This window comes from Thamnophis elegans, chromosome Z (assembly GCF_009769535.1).
Source record: "Thamnophis elegans isolate rThaEle1 chromosome Z, rThaEle1.pri, whole genome shotgun sequence".
NCBI classification, from domain to species: Eukaryota; Metazoa; Chordata; class Lepidosauria; order Squamata; family Colubridae; genus Thamnophis; species Thamnophis elegans.
Genome location: NC_045558.1, coordinates 77,527,914 through 77,551,395, shown reverse-complemented (window position 1 = coordinate 77,551,395; position 23,482 = coordinate 77,527,914). Strand labels below are relative to the sequence as shown.

Sequence of the window (23,482 nt, the reverse complement as noted above, 5' to 3'; positions counted from 1 at the left end):
TTTTTTCCTTTCTTAAAATCAGCCCAATCTTTTGGCAGTTTTCCCATGTTCCTGGAGTTCTGAAATATTTTGTTCACTGGTTCTGAAATTACACTGGCCAGCTCTTTCAATCAGTATTATATTATTACATTACATTATTAATTGTATTATTAATCTGTTAGTATTATACTACTTTAGTACTTTAGATTGCATTATGTTAGCTGTTTATCATTAGAATAATTCATTGAATGTGCCTGTGCATACAAATATTAAGTATTCTTTTGTGAATCTTTCTATTGTAGAGGAAGGAATTTTATTTTATAAAATAATATATGTTTTATTTAAAAATTATAGGTGATATGTTACTATATGAATGGAAAGAAAATCTTTATAGAACTGGGGAATAAGTTTTAATTTGCCATTATTTTCTTCAATCAGACAGATGTTAAAAATAATACTCAAGCACAGGTACTGCAGATCACTGAAGTGCCATTGACAATCAAACTGATTACATTACATCGGAGACAGCTCATAATGCTCTCAGCATTCTTTGGATTATCACCACCTGCTTTCTCTGACAGCAATGTAAGATAAAGAAAGAACAGTGAAGTTATTTTTACTTTCCTGTTTTGCTGACAATCAAATATAAAAAGATTAATGAATTTGTGTTGATTGTCAGAAAGAATCATTTGAATGAGACAAATCTGGTACTTTATAATGATTGCAAGGGGAAACTAGAATCAATCTGTTCTTTCTTTCTTTTTCTTCTATCTATCTATCTATCTATCTATCTATCTATCTATCTATCTATCTATCTATCTATCTACCTACCTACCTACCTACCTACCTACCTACCTACCTACCTACCTACCTCTATCTCCATCCATCCATCCATCCATCCATCCATCCATCCATCCATCCATCCATCCATCCATCCATCTATCTTTCTATCTATTCATCCATGCAACCATCCACCTCTGTACCAAACTATATAAAGGGCTTTCTTTCACCTGGCACTAAATCTACCATGTTTTACCAGTTCCTCTTGATTTTTGATGTCTAAACGAGAACTGGTTTAGGTATTGTATAATAAAATTATTCTTGAAGTGCATTGCTATAAGTCAACATTCAATGAGAGAATAAAGGATTTTAGAAATGAACCACTGGCTTAATGGTTGATGCCACCAAGAGAACTTTGGATTCCTAGATCACTATCCACATGAAGAACTTTTGGCAAGGGATGGGCTATACCACACACAAAAAAATAGAAGAATATATTCAGGGGGAAAAATAGGCTCAATTTATCTTATCTAACTTTAACTGGCTTAAACTTAGGGTTTAAATTAAAAATAAGGGCAGAGGGTGACCAATCTTTAGGATATTTAGGACAACCTTTAGGATTTTATTCCAAGCACAAATTCCAAGATTACTAAACAATGAGGTAGACAGTGATGGAAAGCCGGGGGCCTACATATAAAGTAGGAGATATATTAGGAATACCCAGAATCACCCATAAAGGACTAAAATGCCTTTACATTAATATTCATAGTTTAGAGAACAAACAAAGTGAACTTGAAGTACTAGTGTTCAAGGGGAGGTATCAGAGGTGGGTTCCTACCGGTTCGCATCGGTTGGTCAAATCTATTGAACCGGTGAGAGGAGGTTCCACCGATGGACCTGGAAATAAGTTCCAGAACGCCTGCTCCCGCCCTGTTGCTCGCTTGCTCCCTTGCTCCCACCTGTCCGGAAGCCGCACCATTGCTCACTCCCCCTGTCCGCAGTATCCTAGCCACACCCACCACTCACTGATTGGCTATCTCACCAATCTCCCCGCCGGCCTCTAAGAACCCTATCTAAACCCACTTACCTTTTTTTCTGTTTGGCTCTCTATTGCTGCCTGCTGACTCTGAGGAGGTAAGTAAGCTGCAACTAAGAGTGGGGCGGGAGGGGGGGATTGCCGTGGCACTGCATTATAAGCGAGTCCGGTGACCTTTTGCAGCCTTGCAAGGATCCCGGGCTCGCTTATAGCGCAGGGCTGCAGGGCCGCCAGAAAGCATGGGGGTGGGGACAGTGGCAGGAGCTTACGCAGCATGGCTGGTATCTTTGACAAATTTGGAAACCTCGCAAGGCCTTTGCAAAGTTCCCGGACTTGCCTAAAATGCCTGGCCGCCAGAAAGCATGGGCACGGGGATTGGGACAGTGGCGGGAGCTTACGTTGCATGGCTGGCATCTTTGACAAGTTTGGGGACCTTGCAAGGCCTCAGCGTTTTTTGCATCGGGGCGTGCTGCAAGAGAGAGGGAGTAAAGACCTTTTTTGGATTGTTGGTGGTGGAGGTGTGGGCCCATGCTCATTAAGCAACTCTGGGGAAGTCCTTTGCTCCAGCCAGAAAAGGTCTTCATCCCCACTCTTGCAGCATGCCCCGATGCGAAAAATGGGGAGATCGGTGCACTTGGGACTGCTGCTGCAATGTCCAGGGAGGCTAAACCAAGCCACGTGCCTCTCCTGATTGCTTCGCGGCTTCCTGGAGCGCCAAGAACCTTCGCGCTCTTCTCCGCGCTCTTCTTGGCTCCTAGCGACGGCAATAGATGTCCAGAAGCAGCGAGGGCTGGAAACCCAAGCCCCCGTTAGCCCCAAAAGCTGATTCTATTGCAGTCGTGAGCAGCCGAGGAGAGTGCGGAGAAGAACGCGAAGGTTAGGGTTACTTGGCAATGTGTTTGTGTGTGTGTGTGGGAGGCTGGAGCAGTTCTGCTCTGAATGGAGGGAGAGGAAAAAAGTTGGGATTCTCCCTGCTGCAGCCTTTAAATGGCAGAGAGAAGCCGAACTCCGCCGCCCCCATTCACAGAGGAGCTGCGGCTCCCTTTATGTCCCCCTGGCCTTCTTTCTCCTGGGGGTCAAAGTGAGTCTAAATTGAGTGAGTCTTGAACAATTGATAGAGTGTTAAACATAGGGATATTTGAGAATTGGACTACCAGAATACATTTATTGAGCATACTTTTGTACTTGTTCAAATTTTGCCATACAATATTTGGCTCAAAAAAGTACTGGTTTCTCATCTATCCAGGTTTCATCCAACAGGTGGTGTCATAAGACTTTAAACATGTTTTACTGAAAGATAGAATTGTGAGTACTTTCTTCAAACCTAATCAAATATTTTAATAATTTGCAGTACTTGAAAAAGCAAGATTTTCCAGGGCCATCTCTTCAAGTGATATTTAAGAGCTCTTTTGATTTTGCCATTGAGTTTACAAAAAAATAGTGACTTTCTTGGGGATCGGTTGTTGCCTCAACAACAGAACCAAGTGGTCAGTCCTTATTCATCAAACATATTTTGTTATGCAGTTGTAGAAAATAACAACTACCCCTCTCCTAGAAGAATGAAATATTTTGAGAAATATTAAAAAGGCAGAATATTATATTTCTCTGGCTGAGAAATGGAGAAACATGCTCTTGGAAAGCAGCCCCCACCTTTCTTAATAGCCCTCAGCAGATGTCAAGAGATAAAGAGATAGCTAGTTCTATTCATAAGTAAATACCCTCACCCAAGATCTAATAAAGGTAGGATTAGCTCTCAGCCACAATAGGAATTGCCTAAAGCCCCTTCAGTGCATCATCTCAGTTGCATCACCAGCAGTTCAAATTTCAACCAAATTTAGCTCGGAAAAACTCCTAGGATTTGTATAAGGTCTTGTGAGAGTCTAACAACAGCTAATAGAATACATGTTCTTGTAGAGGAACAGGAAGTTCAAGTACAAAGCCCAAGAGAAGGAGGCATAAATACCCCTCAGTCTCAACTCCATGTGGTCATATGGTTCTGCTTAATCATTAAACCATCTTTCCAATCAGCCTCCATGTTTCCAGTATATTTTGCCCGGCTTGGAACTGAACCAGATGGATATTTATTCCAAAACAATTGATATATCAAATATTATCTTTAAATAGTATATACAAAAGGAAACATGTTTTCAAACACTGGAGAAAGAAGAATACAGCAAATAGAGAAATTGAGAAATATTCCTACATTCCGTTAGTAACTTTTGTCCACTAAACATTCCTATCCATAAATATTAGCTGAAGTGTTGTGCCCACCTTTGTAAAAATAAGTTTTATTAAATGTGGAATGGAAATGTGCCTGCCATTCCACAGATATGAATAATCAGAAAAATGAACTAGTGGCAATATGTCACACATCTAGAGTTTTAGCATTCTTTCCTCACAGCTATTTTCAGGCAGTCTGCTTTCCCCCTTTGTCAGCTTTGCAAGCTGAATAAAAAAAAAGATGGATGGGTTTTCAGTAGGCTACATTATTTGCATTAAGAAAGTATAACTGTATTTTATTTTTCTCTCTTCCTTCTTCCTGCTATACTAACTGAAAGTGAGGAAAAGATGAATGTTGCTTCTTTGGGCTTATTTATAAACATAATGATCTTCTAATAGTAACAATTAATTTTAAATTGTTTAATTTGCTCCCTTCGGTAATTTGGCCCCTAGAATTAGATTTGCTGCAATCAAAGACAAGGGTTAAAAACTTTGGTGTGCCTGATTGGCTGATATCAACAGTTCTGATATTTTCTGTGGTTCTACAATAATATGTCTACACGTGACACCAATCAAAAGACAAACATCTGAATTCTGCTACTTTTTGAGCAGAAACAATTATTTTGATAATGTCACAAATACTATTCAGCTCACAAAATAATAAACAATCCCAATTTTAACCAATCTTTTTCTGTTGGCCTATTGTGACTTATCTGTGAAATCCCCAAAGGAAAGAAGTTATACAAAAACTTGTAATCTGAGATAGGAAGAAATACCATTATGTATTATAGGACAGTATTCTCAAACAGAAAACAAAAAGGGGTTTAAGACAAAAATGAACATTGAATGAAACACAAATAATTAGCTTCTGCTTTTTCATTATATAACCATGTGTAATCACTCTCACTGATGAATGCAGTCTATTCCACATAGTAAAATGCACATTTTGCCCTCCCACAATGTATATTAAAAATGTATTAAAAAGATCTACTGTAAGATATTTTCCTTTCTACTCTTACTGGATGTGAAAGAGACAGAAGAAAAAGACAATAATATATCTAATTTTTATTGAACATTTTCAGTCCTGAAATGGTTTACCACAAAAAAGGAAGTAAAACATGTAATCAATGTTTTCTTAGTAAAACAAGAGGACATTCTTTAAAAGCTCTCTGCTAGGATTATGAAATTGAAAATAACACTATTTTAAAGTTTACGCTATATGTTTATTTATGAGCAAAATTAACTCATCTGTTTTTTATACGTAAATTTCACAAATCTGTATATCCTGGAGATTGTTTTAAATGTTTTCTGCATTTGTTTAGATGACAGTTCTGTGCTTTGGTCTGACGTGGTAGCGGGTATTAGACCCATTTTAAGATGAGAGAGGATAGATTGACAATATATTGCAATGTGGTATTCTGAAAATGGAAATATGCTGGTTTTGCACACAAAATTTAATAATTAAAGACAGCCTCTTTCTCCCCTCAGTACAGCACATAGATGTTCAACTTTTTCCAGGTTAAGGGCAGATCTGGCTTTTGAGGGTGTGCTGATGGTTACACACTTTTCAGCAATTTTTGGAATGGTTCCCAAAGCACAAATTATCCACCCTTGACAAAAAAAATGACATAATTCTTCATCAGGGTGAAAAGACTGAAAATTTCAGACATGTTTTCTCATTCCCAGTGTTTATCATGAATACTGCTCTTCACAATATGGACATTATGTCTTTGTCTCAACCCATGTAATGTTTACATTTTTGCATACCTGTGACTAAGTGACTAAACAAACACTAATCATTTTTATACAGAAGGAATGATGACAATTACTGGTGTACTTAGAATGCTTACTTTTCTGTTCAGATTTTTTCATGTTCAGTTATATTCAAATATCCTCCATCATAAATTGACTTATTTCATGCAACTATATAAATAGATCTGATTTCAAAGCTTATTGTGGATATGATTTAAACTTTTTGCAAAAGTGAACAGATTTTTCTAACAGTAGCAATAACATTTCATCTTTAGCTTACTCCTGGAGTGATCTCATGGTCAAGTAAGAAAAATTGTATAAGGGCAGCAATAGCTTTCTACTTTTAGCCTACCTGGGGTGTTCAGCAGCCGTGACAGTTTACAGACATAGGAGATGAACTGTTCACAATACTCAGCACTACCAGTGATGGCTGAGATTTGATCCATGGTGGCACTGTAATTAAGCTGTAGCACAGCATGCTTCTCTGGTCTGTTGCTTACCACTGGAAAACGCTCTTGTAAGTCATGATTCACAGTAGTCCATACTTTGTCCTCTGCATAAAAAATGGATAAGAACATATTCAACAATTGAAGTTCTTGCTATCCCTTATTCAGAGACACCTGTTGAAATTAATCCTAGTAACTTTATTTGAACAACTTTCATTAACGCTGCCATCATGAATAACTTGGTAATCAAACCTGAGGAAAGGCATCTTTCTATTTCTAATTTGCTATTAAAAAAGAAAAAGTCCTTCAAACATCATTTATTGGATCTAAATCTCTACCTCCAACTTTCTTCTATAAAAAATAGAGATTCAATTAAATATCATACAACAACATATATGCAGGACAGGATCCCCCATTAGATTAAGAGGGAGAGCTGCCTCAGCTGTAGAAAGGAAGGGAATAAAAAACAGAGGTTTATTTAATTTGGCATTTCCTGCAACCCAAAGCTAGTCTACTTTACTCAGATTTAAGATGTTGCCCCATTACAGAATCAAAGTAAAATTCAACTATTGGACTGATTGACTTATGTGCTGTTCTTTTGATATCTTCTCCTCAGACAGTGAACTCTCTTGTTGTAAAATGGGACAAAACTCACTTAATAAATCCCTCACATAGCAAAATAAATTCTGGACTTAATTGTGATTGCAAGTCAAAGACTACCTGTACTTCACTTTTTTTTTGTAAAAAGGAAAAAAAGCAGCAAACCATTATTGCTATTGCCATTCAGTCAAAGCTTCTAATCTTTTAACGTAAAAATGACTGTTTCCTAATTTTCACTCAAGATATTCTTTTAAAAAAACATTAAAAGTATTAATTACAATGACAAAAGAAAACAGATAATAAAAATAAAAAGAGAAAATAAAAAGTACAAGAAAACAAAAAATAAAGAAAAAATAGAAATAAAAAAATGGTTGTCCACCCTTATCATAAAAAATATAAACAATGTCCTTATATTTTCACTTTCTCTTAATTATGTTTTATAAAATTCTTCATCCCATAACTCAACTCTTCACTATGGCAAATCTAATTTGTAAATCTTCCAGCCAAGACATTATTCCAAATTATCCACTATATAAATTGTACTTGATCAAAAAAGGCAAATCTTTTTCAAATAGTTCTGTCAAAATTACTTAAAATAAAATTGCTATCAAGGTGACACATCGTGTTAAAACAACTTAAAAGATATGAGCCAGGTTCCATTATAGGCAAGGGATGGGGCTTTTTGCAAATCATTTTAAAAATATATTTCCGGATGCTCTTTTCTGATAAACTTCCAACAGTTAATAAGAAACAAAGGCAAGATTGCATGTAAACCTCTTCTGTTGCTTCTGTCTGGTCTGTAACAAGTCTCTAATGAGGGCATATGGCATTTTATATGACTGCTGGATTCACCTAGCAAAACAGATATGCCATACAGTAGCTGAGGATATTAAGCAAGTAGAAGTTCATGTATATTACACTTTTTATCTATTTTCTAACTTCCACCTCAATTAATGGAAAACATATTATGTGTATGAGAGAGGGGGAGGAAGGGAGAGGTGAAGCTGAAGATGTATGCAAAATTATTGAGAACTATCTTGGCACTCCAATTATTATTACTCTCAGTGTAGAAACATATGTTATATTTGTAAAACATATTGGTTAAAGAATGGGGACACCCTTAACCCTTACATTTATTACAGAAGTAATCCTCTGGGGGGGAAAAAAGAACATCTCTGAGCTGGAAGGAACAGAACTGTCAGGGTGACTTAAATGGCAAAGGAGTAACCCAGGATTGGTCCATCTTGGGGAGAAAAAGATTGGACAGGCATTGGGCAAACTTCTGGAAGCAGGTCAAAGGTACTGAAGAATCAGAAGTGCTGAACAAAACAGCATCAGAACAAAATCTCCAAGTGAAGCACCAGTAGAAAGTCAATTTGTTTATGTATCTGACTTTCCAGACAGTGAACATCTATGCTGAGCAAAGATAGCAAAGCAGGTTTTATAACTCTAATGGAAAGAAGATTTGCTGAACAAAATATAGAAATAGGCAAAGACTAGAATCCAATTATACACAATTGCACCTTACAAAAAGAGGAGTCAGTATATAATGTGTAAGCTGGGGACAAATGCAGAATTATGACTCCAATATTAGCAATCTAATGGATGAGAGCAGGAATAACATACATAGAGAAGACAAAAAAATACATCCTTAAATCCTAATATGGTCAATCGGTTGTGAGTTGTCAATGTCTCTGAAATCCCACTTTCAATGAACACATTGTCAACAAATAGATGTGGGATCTACATTCTTCTGTATTGTTAACTATTGTAGCAGGAATGTGACCCACTGAGGCATTCCCCCCCCTCCGAGCTATTGAAACAGGAGTGGGCTTCTTGTATAGAGGCAGAACTGTGCCTTCACAGAGAAATAAATCAACAGAGAAATAGTATCTCAGGCAGAATGCTAGCAATTACATACTTGTGTTTCCTGTAAAGTCACAGCTGAAGTGCAACAGTTCCCAAGACTGATTCAGTCTTTTAGATGATAAGCAGGCAAAAACCAATGAACTGAATTTAATTACAATAAGTAGTACTTTTGCTTATGTGTTATGCAAAAAAACATGCTTAACACTGGACTTGATTTATTCAACTAATTGTCAAGTGAGAGCCCAGAATTGGCTACCAAATCTTTTTCAGCAATGTTGGTATCAAAATAAACCTGCTATCCTGTAAGATACTTTAGAGTATTTAGCAATAGCAATAGCAGTTAGACTTATATACCGCTTCATGGGGCTTTCAGCCCTCTCTAAGTGGTTTACAGAGTCAGCATATCACCCCCACAGTCTGGATCCTCATTTCACCCACCTCGGAAGGATGGAAGGCTGAGTTAACCTTGAGTTGGTGAGATTAGAACCGCTGAACTGCAGATAACAGTCAGCTGAAGTGGCCTGCAGTACTGCACCCTAACCACTGCGCCACCTCGGCTTAAGTAGTGGATCTGATGATAGTTGGACACTTTTTTTAAAAAAAATATTTTTATTTTTTATTACACAGACAACAATGGGAAAGGGAGAGGATGGAAAAAAAAAGAAAAAGGGGGGGGGAAGGGAAAACCCATCTTCACATATAATATGTCGTTTAATCACAGGTGCATCCCTACTAAGTTTATACATCCCGTATCTCTCTATTGTATATTTGATAAGCACCACAATAAGCTAGGGTTTAAAAAACAAAAAACAACAAAATAAAACAAGGGAGAGAGAGAAGAGGAAAAAAAGAGAGAAAAAAAAGGGTAGGGGGAGGGGGGGAGGCCAAAAAGGGCAAAAAAAGATCCAAGAAGGAATGGGAAAAAAAGAGAAAAAAAAAAGAGAAAAAAAAACCCCATCATCACATGCAGCATGTCGTTTGATTACGGTTGTTTTAACATCTACATCTTCAAATAATGTTTACCATCTCAGATATTTCCTCTAATGTAACTAAAGGTCTCATTTTCCTTCTACAATATATATTCAGTTAACATTAGCATTGTTTTCCCCCAGAGAATATACTTCTATTCATTGTTAATCTTGCATTTCATACCTTCAAACAGAGATCTTATTCCTTCATTATTCAACAAGGCATCGCTGCCTATATATACCAGTTTTCATTTGTTCCCCTATTAGAATTGCCTTATCAGCAGCGAAATATCATTATAATAAGTTCTTAACCTTATACATTATATCACCAGACCTTATATTAGTACTTCCTTATATCATTGTTGAATTATTTCACAGCATAATTATATCATCATTTACTTTTTCCAATTAAGACATAAGTGTATCATTTTTCATTTCCAAAATTTTGTTTTTTTTCCCTTAGCCATTGATAAAACAAGTCCCATATCTTATAAAATTGTTCATCCTCTTGCTCTCTAATTTCAAATGTCAATTTACTCATTTCGGCACAGTCCATTATTTTTCGAATGATTTCTTCCTCTTTTGGTATTGTTTCATTTTTCCAGTTTTTTGCAAATACAATTCTGGCTGCTGTTAACACATTTACAATCAAATATTTTAAGTCTTTGTTGTAAATTTCTGGTAAGATTCCCAATAAGAAGACCTCTGGTTTAAAGTCTATTTGTTTGTGTATCATTTTCTCCAACCACATGTGGATTTTAGTCCAGTATCTTTTGGCTTCAGTGCAAGTCCACCACATGTGGTAGTATGAGCCAGGTATCTGGTGACATTTCCAACACTTTTCTGATTTATTCTTGAACATTCTTGCGATTCTGGTCGGGGGTAGGTGCCACCTGTAAAACATCTTATACAAGTTTTCTCTATATGCAGTAGACATTGTCATTTTGTAATTTTAAGACCACAATTTCTGCCAATTCTCTAAATCAATCCCATACTTAAAATTTTTCCCCCAAGCAATCATAGTTTCTTTAACTTGTTCTTCATGCAATTTAAACTCCAATAAATATCCATATAGTTTTTTAATTACTTTTTCATCGGTACCTGTTAGAATTTTGTCTAGCTCAGTCATTTTATTATAGAGACCTTTAGTTTTTCTATCTTCATTATATCTAGATTGTATCTGTACATATGAATACCAGTTCATTTCCATCCCTTCTTGCTTCAACTCTTGACTAGATTTGAGCTCACCCTCTGTATTCAATAATTCTATATATCTAACTGTTTGTTCATTTTTATGTATTATCGGATACGAAAATGCTTCAATTGTTGATGTCCAGACTGGAATTTTTAAATAATGTAATTTTTTAATCTTTTCCCAATTTAACAACAACGCCTCCCTTATATAATGTCTTCTAAAATAACCATGTGGTTTAGTTCCCTTATACCATAAGAAAGCATGCCATCCCAACAGCATATTGTGACCTTCTACGTTCAATAATCTAGAGTTTTTTAATGATATCCACTCCTTAATCCACATCAGGTTTGCTGCCTGATAGTATAGCTCCCAATCGGGTAAGCCAAAACCTCCTCTTGATCTAACATCTTGTAGTAATTTAAGCTTTATTCTAGCTTTTTTCCCTTGCCAAATAAATTTCAAAACTATTTTATTTAAGTTTAGAAAAAAATCCTTACCCAGTCTAATTGGGATTGTCTGAAACAGATATAGAATTCTAGGTAGAATGTTCATTTTAATTGTGGAAATTCTTCCCATCATTGATAAATGCAAGTTTTCCCATTTCTCCAAATCGATTGCTATTTGTCGTTTTAATCTGGTATAATTATCCTCTTTAAGAGTGCTACATCTAGGTGATAGATGTATCCCCAAATATTTAATCTTACTTGTGTTTTGAATCTGCAACATTTCTGACAACTGTTCCTTTTGTGTAGCTGGGATATTCTTTGTCATGATCTTTGTTTTATCTTTGTTTATTTTCAAGCCTGCTACTTCTCCATATTCCTCTATTCTTTCTAACAATTTGGGTGCGGTTTCTAATGGATCTTCAAGAATGAAAACTAAGTCGTCTGCGAACGCTTGCAGTTTATACTCTTCTCTCTTAATTTTCATTCCTCTTATTTCTTCTTCTTCTCTGATCTTTCTATTTAAGACCTCTAGTGTTAGGACAAAGAGTAGCGGTGATAGTGGGCAGCCTTGTCTTGTACCTCTCTTTATTTCAATTGGTTCTGTTAGTTCTCCATTTACCATTATCTTTGCTGCTTGTTTCTGGTATATCGTTCGTATACTTTGAGTGAATTTCTTGCCAAAGTTCATCTGCTCCAGTTGCAAAAACATAAACTGCCAATTCACATTATCAAAGGCCTTCTGCGCATCGAGGAACATCAGTGCCAATTGTTTTTCTGGGTGGGCCTCATAGTATTCCAAGGTATTCAAAATTATTCTCATATTGTCTTTGATTTGTCTTTTAGGTAAAAAGCCATTTTGATCTGAATGGATGAAGCCATTTAAGTATTTTTTAAGTCTCTCAGCTAGTATAGATGCAAGTAGCTTGTAGTCTGAGTTTAATAAAGAAATTGGTCTATAATTCTTGATTTGTGTTGAATCAGTTTCTTCCTTGGGTAGTAATGTGATATACGCTTCTGACCATGACTTCGGTATTTGGTTCTCAGTCATCATTTCATTCATGACTTGTAAGAGTGGGAGGGTCAATATTTCTTCAAATGTTCTGTAGAATTCCACCGGTAGGCCATCTGGTCCTGGGGCTTTCCCATTATTTTGTTTTTTAAGTGCCTCTGTTAGTTCCATCATTGTTATTTTTCTTTCTAACATTGTTCTAGTTTCATCTGGTACCTGGGGGAGATTGGCATCTTGTAGATACTTTTTGACTCGTCCCTCCTCCACCTTCTCTTGTTCATAGAGTTTAACGTAGTAGTCATGTATAATATTTTTTTCGGTATTTCCATATTGAATTTCTCCTTGTTTATCTCTTAGTTGAAGTATTTTCTTTGTTTCTCTCTCTTTTTTCATCTTATATGCTAACCACCTGCCTGGTTTGTTCGCATTTTCAAAATAATTCTGTTTGGCACCTCTAATTTTTTGTGCCAGTTCTTCCTTTTCTAATAGGTCCATTTTGTGTTTAATTATGTCCATTTTTATTTTAATATCTTTTTTTTTTGTGGTGCTCTCTGTAGGTCTCTTTCAAGTATTTTATAGTCATTGTCTAAAGCTTTGTGCATTTGTCTTTTTTTTGAGTTTCTCTTCCTTGTGTAGTCTATTGTCAAACCTCTGATAACAGCCTTCATTGTGTCCCAGAGATTCTGCAACGACGTATCTTCTTTCCTATTTTCTTTAAAAAAAAGGACTAGCTCTTTTTCCATTTTTTGTACAAACTCTTTTTCTTTCAATATAGTGTTATTTAGTGTCCATCTAGATCTTGCCCTTTGGCCTTTCCATTTAATTAAAATTGGATTGTGGTCCGCCCAGGTACTTGCTTCAATCTCAATTTCTTTTATGTTGGAGCTCAACTCCGCTGAGACCCATATCATATCTATTATAGAGAATGAAGAATGTCTATTTGAGTAGAAGGTATATTGTTCTTTTTTAACGTTTCTTTCTCTCCATATATCTTTTAAATTTAGTTCATCTGTCATCCTAAAAAAAGATTTCGGCAGGGGCTTCCTATTTAATTTTTTTGTTTTATGTGTTTTATAGTCCATATTTTGATTCACAATGCCATTGTGATAGTTGGACACTTTTTTGAAGACCTCAAGATTATTGTTGGTTTTGTATACATAATTACTAGTTTTTGTTTTCTTTAAAAGAAAATTTCCGTACAACAAAGAAACTAATAAATTTGGAAGGGGAAATTTAAAATTATAATTTCCAGCCAGTGGAGGAATCCAGGGACATCTGCACTGATGATCAACAATGTCAAAATGGTGGATTGCAATTTTATGACTGAACCCTTATTCCCTTTTAATCTTCACACAGATTACATGCAGGGGTGGGTTCCAGCTGCTGCTACTGCCAGTTTACTTAAGGATGTGCTGCATGTGCGCACTTGATGCACGCAAAGCATATGCACAGAAGCAAAAAACAAGATGGTGGCGACTATGGCGCTGCTGAGAGAACCAGTTCAGGGGCATGGCAGGCCAAGTTACTACCTATTTGCCCAAACCGGTAGGAACCCACCTCTGATTACATGCATATAAAAAGAGGCAGGAGTTTGATTTCCCAGTCATGCACACTGTTGTGTCACCATTGACTATTACTGGAAGAATCTGTAATGAAACAACCCAGGCAGATAAAGGTTTAAGCTCTGATGAGCTTGTCCAATAAAAGGAAGTTGACCACTTCTCTTTGGAATCACTCTCTTGGAAATTGTTCTGAGCAGTTGTTAATATTCTAATACAACTACTATTATCCCCACATTTTATTTTTTTTCTTCACATATTTCACAGCCTTTGAAATTGCAGAACCCAACTTCGTTGTTAAATATTTCAGTGGTTCAGCAAGCAGAGATACAAAATAGCAACTTCTGCCTGTCTTTTCTCGCCTGATTTATTGAATCACTCTTTTATGGGGAGAATTATCTTTATTTCTTGAATGGAAATCTTCCTGGCAGCTATGCATAGACTTGAAGCTGAATAAATCTAGAAGATAATAACGTTAAAATTACATCTTTGGTAGAGGATGGGGATAAGTGAGAAAATGAGAGATTTGTCAATTTCCTATAACAGAGTTAGTTTCAATTTCAGTTTTTATTATAGTCAGAAACCAGCACAAAACTATAATAGAGTTATAAAAATTGTGCTACATATATATTTCTGGTTCTGGTGAAGATGATTCTTGTGGTTGTTGCTTAAGCTTGTGGGACTCTTGACCAAGCTATAGATCTCTACTGTCATAAATTTATTGGAATTGAACACCTTATGAAACTTGCTTTCTTTACATATGTGTGTGTGTGTGTTTTAGACAGAGAAGAAGATAGAATTCTGACTGTCCTAACTAACTATGTTAGTTTCCTGCAGAGTTTAGAATGTTGCTCAGCTCAGACACTTGTATCTCAGCATTTCTTGTAAATCTTAATGTAATATTCCAATATTTTACTGTTTTTCTATCCTTACTCTCAATATTTCTTTTTCTGAATTGCTTGTTTAGTCATAATATTTAGCTAACTGAACATACATAGAAACCAAGTTATATAGTAGTATAATTGACTCCCATTGTATGTTTTTTTAAAAAGCAAAATTAAGCAGATGGATCCACCATAGGTGCACAAGGCATCTTCTTTAATGAGACAAAATTTGGCAGGTACCTGGAAATTGCTGATTAACTTAGTAGTCAGAAGACCTATTTCAAACACAAGGTGAATTTCAAAGAAGAATATGTATACTTAGTTATTTTCCAATATAGGTTCTTAGTGAGAAGTGGATCACTCTAAAAAGCTGCAAGGAAAAGTATAATTTCCCTATTATCTATTTATTTAAATGCATCTTAAAGCAAAACATATATGTGGACAAGATGCCAAATTTTTAGAATAGAAAGCTATTCCGATATGGTGCTCCAGAGGGCCCACCTGCCTGCCCACTGTCCTAACCTGTATTTGAGCTCTTCGGGGCTTTCCACCTATAGTAGCAGTACACAGCACAGATAGACTTATGTCTCATTTAGGAATTAAAAAGATTTGACCCAAGGTCCAACATTAGCACATCACATAAATATAAGACAACCATTTCCCATCACAGAACACAAAGTCAATGCTTACATAAACTAAAGCCATTTTCTTAGCAATCTAATAACTGAGCCAACTGCAATTTGACAACCATAGAAAGAGAACAATGCCTTTGCAGGAAGCTATCCTATTATACATCAATTAACACAGGAAGTAATCAACATGCAGATAAGACAAAGCCAGCACCTTATCAGCCAGTTTATCTATCAACGAGGACACTGTGAAACAAATCCACAGGATTAACCAAATAAAGGAGTATATTCCTAATAAAAAATCAATTAATTTGAGGAAAATTGCAGTATAATATATATATATTATAACAATGGTATTTTTAAATTATACTACAGTTGTGTAAAGTACAATGTAACCTTTAGTGGGTCATTTTTCTAATATAGAAAACAAACTGAGGAACAATGCAAACAAAATAGCATAGTGGGAAAACCAGAATATTTTTATTATGTTTTTGTGCTCAATTTTTAAAAGCACAAGAGAGACTGGGGGATCCTGGGATCTATAAACTGCCAGAGTTTTTCAGGCTTAAAAAATTAAGGATGAGTAGCATTATATAGTAGTTAAGAAGATATTTTCAGCTGCATCAAAAGGTTTGCATCATCAGTACAGTGTATTCAGGTATGTACATATGTACATATGTGTATTGCAAGATGGATGGCTCCTGCAACTCATTTTGTTGTTGACTAATTCCTTTCCAAAATAGCATCTGGCAGAGAAAACAAGAGGAGGCAAGGAGTCCTGAATTTTTCATACAAACAGTTGCAGAGCTGTAAACTTGCTTGTATCTCTAGATAAATTATAATTAATTTAGATAATTAATCATTAAAGTAGTCTTATCCCCAAAGACTAATTAGAGATGCACAGAGGACTGAACTCTTCCTTTTATCTCCTCTCTTAAACATACTTGCCTTTTACTATGGTTCTCATTAAGAATCACATAAATATATGGATGTAACATACTATTTCAAAATCAGTAATTTAAATTTATTATAGCCACCTACTCCTGTAGATTCTGGGTAGCTTACAAATACAAAAAAAAAAAAAAAAAACTTCCCCATAAGTTGTGAATGGACCAAGAACATAAATATAGTAAATAACCCATTTCTTTTAATATAAATCCATTCTGAGTTGATAATTCGGTAAAACTAAGCATTATTTTAAAAAGAGAAATAGCAAGAAGGCAATACAAGCATTAATGCCTATTGGAAAACCCTCTTTAAAATATATTTTTTCTAGTGGAAGAACTCAGAAACTGTCAGATACAGTATAGATGGGATGTGCCATTTGGTATTATAATTACATTTGACAAGCAAAGATATCGTCTCAACTCTGTATGGAAAGCTCGAGATTTCTATCACAATATTCTGAAGGTGGGACACCCTGCATCATCTGGATCTGGAGAAAGAACATGAGAAGGACAAGATAGACAAGATAGACAGCAAACCACACAACTACCAGACAAGACGCACCATTTCCCCCTCCCGGAAAGGCAAGGTGTCATGGAACAAAGACCTAGCCGCATGACTACCAGATGAATGGAAAAACAAGCTACAATGCAACAACCTCAACAATCACCGGCCATTGATCAAGGAGTTACAGCAACAAGCTCAGAAGCCATGGGAGGAGCTAGGGCAAAGGTTAAACAGGCCATGCAGGAGGCTCTAAAAAAGCTTCAGGCAACCAAAAATGACAACTAAGATTTTGACATGGAATGTCAATGGACTGAACTCTCCACAGAAGAGAAAGAAAATATTTCACTATCTTAAACAGTTCAAGAATGATATAATTTGTCTGCAAGAAACTCATATCAAATCAACTGATCAAAAATATTTGTTTAACCCCAAACTTGGTCAACATTTTGTGACCTCTGCTACGGAAAAGAAAAATGGTATAGTTGTATACTTAAGAAAAGACATTAAGGCTGAACTAATTGAAGCAGTTCCCTTTGGAAGATATATCGCGCTAGACTTAATCTTAGACGGGAAAAAGACATTACTTTTGGGAATTTATGCTCCTAATCAACAGCAAGACGGATTCTATAGAAATCTTCATGCTAAATTAGTACAGTGGGACTTTAAGTCTTGTATACTATTGGGTGACTGGAACGGCGTGATTGACACTAAAAGAAATAAGACTTTTCGCCCAAATACTAAAATCCGAGCTAAGTTACCCAAACCTTTTTTTGACATGATGGACGACTTCGAATTGAGAGATGTTTGGCAAGAAAGAAACGCAGAGGAATATGACTTCACCTTCTTTTCTGATAGACATCAATCCCTTTCAAGGATTGATTTTATACTAATCACTAATGATTTACTTTCTAGGGTGAAGAAGACAAAGATTGCGGCGAGGGTCCTTTCGGATCATAACTCAGTTTGGATGGAATTGGGAAGGGTAGTGCAGGCAAGAAGGTCTTGGAGGCTGAATGAAAACTTATTCAGATATGAAAAGTTCATTAATGATTGTAAAAAATTGTTATCTGAATACTTTGTTCTGAATATGAATAAGGGTACACCTATGGAATTTGTATGGGATGCAAGCAAAGCGTATATGAGAGGAGTACTGATGAATATAAACAAAATACATAGACATAAACAAGGGCAAAAATGAAAAGAATTGGAAGAGGAAATTAAAGGGAAAGAGTTGGAGTTAACATTGAATCCAGGCGATACAAAGGTTAAGGAAGCAACCACCATATTAAAATCCCAATTTGATATGTTGATCTCTGACCAGGTAGCCACTAGTTTATTATATGCAAAACACAACACTTTTTGTAATGCAAATAAACCGGGCAGATGGTTAGCTTATCAGATTAGGAAAAAAAGGAAAATTCAAAATGTAACCAAATTGAGTTATAGAGGGAAGGAGGTGTTTCAACAGGAGGAGATTCAAAAGGCATTTCGGGAATTTTTTTACAGAATTGTATAAAGGGGACAAAATTAAGGGTTTAGATATAGACAAATACTTAGATAAAGAGAAAATACCCCTAGTTAGAGAAGAGTACAGGCAAAAGTTGAACCAACCAATAACCTCAGGGGAAATCTTGCAGGTAATCAAACAACTAAAGTTAGGGAAAGCGCCAGGCACAGATGGCTTCACAGCGGTTTACTATAAAAACTTACAGTTAGAAATGGTAGAACCTCTTAGAGAACTATTTAATAAAATTCAAATGGAAGGTAAAGTGCCCCCATCTTGGAAGACAGCGTTTATATCTTTGATACCCAAAGAAGATCAAGATAGTACCCAATAAAAAAATTATAGACCTATCTCATTACTTAATGTAGATTATAAAATTTTTATTAAAATACTAGCAAATAGGTTAATGGTGGTTATTCAACAATTGATACATACCGACCAAACAGGTTTTATACAGGGGAGACAGATGAAGAGTAATGAATAGAATAGAATAGAACAGAATTTTATTATTTGTATGCCGCCCTTCTCCGGGAGCACTCAGGGTGGCGAACAATTCAAGGGGGAAAAGGGGAACATAAAAAAACAAAATACAAATAATAAAAGTAAACAACAGTCGCACAACCATACATGTCGAGAGGGGAGGGAACTCATCACCCCCAGGCCTGCCGGCAAAGCCAGGTTTTGACAGCTTTTCGGAAGGCCTGGAGAGAGGTGAGGGTCCGAATCCCTGCGGGGAGTTCATTCCAGAGGGCCGGAGCTGCCACAGAGAAGGCCCTCCCCCGGGTAATAGCCAGATGGCATTGGCTGGTAGATGGCACCCGGAGGAGGCCAACCCTGTGAGATCTAATGGGTCTGTGGGAGGTAATTGGCAGCAGGCAGTCTCTCAAGTACCCAGATCCAATACCATGAAGGGCTTTATAAGTTACAACTAGCACCTTGAAGCGTATCCGGAGACTGATCGGTAACCAGTGCAGCTCGCGGAGGATAGGTATAACGTAATGTTAGACTAATCATTAATGCATTAGAATATTTGGGAAAGAACAACCAAATCCCTGCGGCGTTCATATTTCTGGATGCTGAGAAGGCCTTCGATCGAGTTAATTGGCAATTTCTGTTGAAGATATTGCAAAAAATGCAGATAGGAGATAGCTTTTTACGGTCAATTAAAGCAATATACCAACAGCAAACAGCTCAAATCATAGTCAACGGAAGTTTAACAGACCCTTTCCAAATCGGAAAAGGTACAAGACAGGGCTGTCCTTTATCCCCACTATTGTTCATTATAACTTTGGAAGTATTGTTGAATAAAATACGGGGCTTGGATGGTCTAAAAGGGATCAAGATTAGGCAGCAAGAATACAGAGTCCGTGCTTTTGCGGATGATTTGGTCATAATATTGGAACAACCGCAGGAATCTAGCATGGTTTTAATGAACATGATTAATCAATATCGTCAAATGTCTGGTTTTAAAATAAATTTAGGAAAAACCAAAATATTAGCTATAAATATGAATACTAAACAAAAAGAAGAACTAGGAGGGATGCTAGGATGTGAGGTAGTTAAAAAAGTCAAATATCTTGGGGTCAATATTTTAGCCTGCAACGGGAAATTATATAAGCATAATTATAAACCACTTTGGCGGAGTATACAGATAGAGATGAAAAATTGGGAGAAATTGCACTTATCTTTGCTGGGTAGGATAGCGGCAGTGAAAATGAACATTTTACCAAAAATTTTATTTCTTTTTCAAATGCTACCTATACTTAAAAAAGATGCGAATCTTTCAGAATGGCAGAAGGGTATCAACAAATTTGTATGGGCCGTAAAGAAGCCGAGGGTAAAGATGAAAATAATGCAAGATGTATGCGAGAGAGGAGGCTTGAAATTACCTAACCTAAAATTATATTATGATGCAGTGGCGCTATCCGCAATTAGTGATTGGACCCATTTAACCAATGATAGAATACTGAATATCGAGGGACATGATCTGGTATATGGTTGGCATGCTTACTTGTTATTCAACAAAAAAATTGGATAAGAATTTTAAAAGTCATATCTTAAGAAATGCTTTATTGCGGGTCTGGAAAAAATATCAATATAAATTAAATGATAAGTTACCCATGTGGGCAATTCCTAGACATGCAATTGAAAATATGAATATAGAACAAAAACACGATAGAACCACTTACAGACAACTTCTCACTTTGGAAAGGGGGGTTCTACAACTAAAATCTTTAGAGGCATTGAAAGAGGAGAAGGTAGTTCAAACATGGTTCCAGTATGGCCAATTACAGGCCAGGTGGAAAATAGACCAAAAAACTGGTTTTATCCAAGTTGAGGATAATTTGTTTAAACAAATAAGAGATCAAAGCTTAATGCATATAAAGAGGATATATAATGTACTAATACAGATGGATTTGGAAACGGAATTGGTTAAAGATTGTATGACAAAGTGGGCTCAGAATATTGAAGAACCAATAATGTTGGACACGTGGGAAAGAATATGGGTAAGAAATGTGAAATTTACACAAGCACAAAACCTGAGAGAAAATTTTTATAAGATGTTTTATAGATGGCATTTAGATCTTAAAAAGCTGGCTTCTATGTATCCGAATGTACAGCCTAAATGTTGGAGATGTGGTTCTCTCGATGCTACATATTTTCATATATGGTGGACTTGTCAAAAGATTAAGGCATTTTGGATAAAAATGTGGTGGATCATGCAAAATATCTTTAAAAGAAGGATAAAGTTTACTCCTCAGTTATTTTTACTAGGTATATGTACTGACTTTACAGCAGTAGAGACCAACTTGGTTCTGCACCTAATAACGGCAGCAAGACTGTTGGTGGCGCAATATTGGAAGAAGGAAGACTTGCCTACAAGTCAAGAATGGACATTGAAAGTTACAAACCTAGCCGAGATGGCTAAAATATCGGCATATCTTAAAGACCACTCAAATGAGAGATATAAACGAGACTGGAAAAAATGGATTGACTATACACAAAACAAATACAGGACTAAGAAATTCCAGATAGCCTATGCTAAAGATTAGGAATAATCTAAATTGCTCAAAGTTAGTGCAACAGGAAGAAGCTGAGTTCAACGCAGAGATGATATTGACTTTCTTTTTTTTATTTCCTTTGTCTTAATATATTTTAGACTGTGCTTGTTAAAAATCTACACCGTGTACGGGCTCTGGAAAGTCGGGGGGGGAAGGGAGGTGGGGTTTTAGGGGGGAGAGGAGGAGGGGGGATATATAGTATGTGTTAGATTTTAAAGTAACGTGATTGCACTTGTATACTGTTGCTCTTTAATTCCAGTGTAAAAAAAGGACAAGCTGAATATATTAATAGATAGTAGAAATACACCAAAGGGAGGAGTAGAGGGATAGAAGAAAGAGGGGTAGAGAGGGTGGGAGAGGATTGGAGGGAAGGTGAGAAGGAAGGGAGGGAGTGTATCGGGAGAGAGGTGTGGTAGAGGGGGAGGGGAAGTAGGGTAGAGGGGAATGATGGAGGGAAGATGGAAAGTTGGAGGGGGGCGAAAGAAAGGGTGTATGGAGGGTCGAAGAGGTACATTGGGTTTCTATTTTTGTGGGTATTATTGACAAGAGGAATGGCTGTGTTTATTGTTTAAAGTTATAAGGCCCCAGTTCTGCACAGTATATATGTGACTGTACGAAAATGAAAATGGAAAATAAAAACACATTTACATAAGAAAAAGCAAATAAATATATATATAGAAGCAACCAGGTTTGATGTGACATGTCCAGGAGTTATTATTTAAAATGTTTACTTCATAAGGGCAACAGAGCTTTGAAGAAGAGTAAGTAAAGAGACAGCTTATAATTCAGGAAGATCAGTTAGAGGGAATAGTTTCTACTAGCCATACGGTGACAGGTACATCTTTTCATGCAAAGAAATTTTGAACATTATGATGCGTAAACCAGTAAAGCACAATCTGTTTTGAAAAAAAACAGAGATGAAGGGGAAAATCTTTATAACAACAAAATATAAAGTAAATGGCTAATACAATCTCCACATGCATTTATTACACAGTGAAACACTTTCAGGCCTAAATAAGTCCATAAAACAAACAGTTTTGTTTCAAAGCAACTCTTGCTTTTCAACAAAGAATAAAGAGAAAATTTCATTATTTTAGTTCATGGTGAATACATATAGAATCCTTGTGAAACCTAGAAATTATTGCCTTACTCTAAAATATAATCCAAGAATTTTCAATATGCTTTTATTCAAATATGTATATACTATTACTACTAAAACTGTTGTGTAAGTTTAATTATATGTAATTTTCAATTGAACCAAATAGTGCCTTACAGGATGACATTTTTTGAATCCATGTACTTCAGATGGGCCAATTTACGGAATGTGTCCAAAATCTGAGATTCATTATCCTTATGGGATAATCTGAAATCTGGCAAAGATGTGGCCACCTTGATGCTGCCATGCTGCTGCTCCATTTCTCTGTGGCAGTCAGCCACAATAATGTCCTTTCAAATATTCCCTGCAAGCTTTCTACAAGGAGAAGCCATCAGGAAGTCAGATGTTGCTCCCAGTCCCATCACTTTTTTTAATCCAGCCATGTTTTTTCCATTTCTTCTATCTATTCACTTAACAGACCATAACACAAAATTCACTTTCTATATCTCATGCTACCATTGGAGCACTAAAATTCCACCCTAGATGCCAATTATAGACAGTATGACTAACAGAAAAGAACAGTTTTCTCTTTCTATATTTAGTTGATTAAGTGAAACAAGGATACAAAATAAAACAACAAGTAAAACATTTTCGTCCTGATCAGTAGATATAGAGTACTTGGCAGAGCCAAAACAAAATCCCCACATGTCACATGCAAGACAGTAACAAGCACTGTGATATCATGTCAGAAGACAAAGAAGTCTAATACCTTTGAAAATTACATGATTATTGCTGTCATGTTTAAGACATAATGCAACTTAGTCTAATGCCTACACTGCTATTCTATTACAGTATTGCCAAGCAGAGAAATACCATCATTTCTCAGATGGCTTGATCTGAAAAAGGAACTACTCTGTTTACATGTTTGGCTTGCAACAGTTGGCTAAAAATCTGAGTCCCATAATGACTAGAACATAGAACAAATGTGATTTGAAG

At 36.2% G+C, this 23,482-nt stretch overlaps 1 protein-coding gene across 1 annotated transcript in view; it reads right to left on the bottom strand.

Annotated features, from left to right (window-relative positions):
- Positions 1-23,482, bottom strand: part of CNTNAP2 (contactin associated protein 2) — a 984,443-nt gene that overhangs the window by 325,231 nt on the left and 635,730 nt on the right. The window contains 1 exon segment of the mRNA XM_032235887.1: positions 6,120-6,320. Within this exon segment, the coding sequence (XP_032091778.1) occupies positions 6,120-6,320 (201 nt within the window).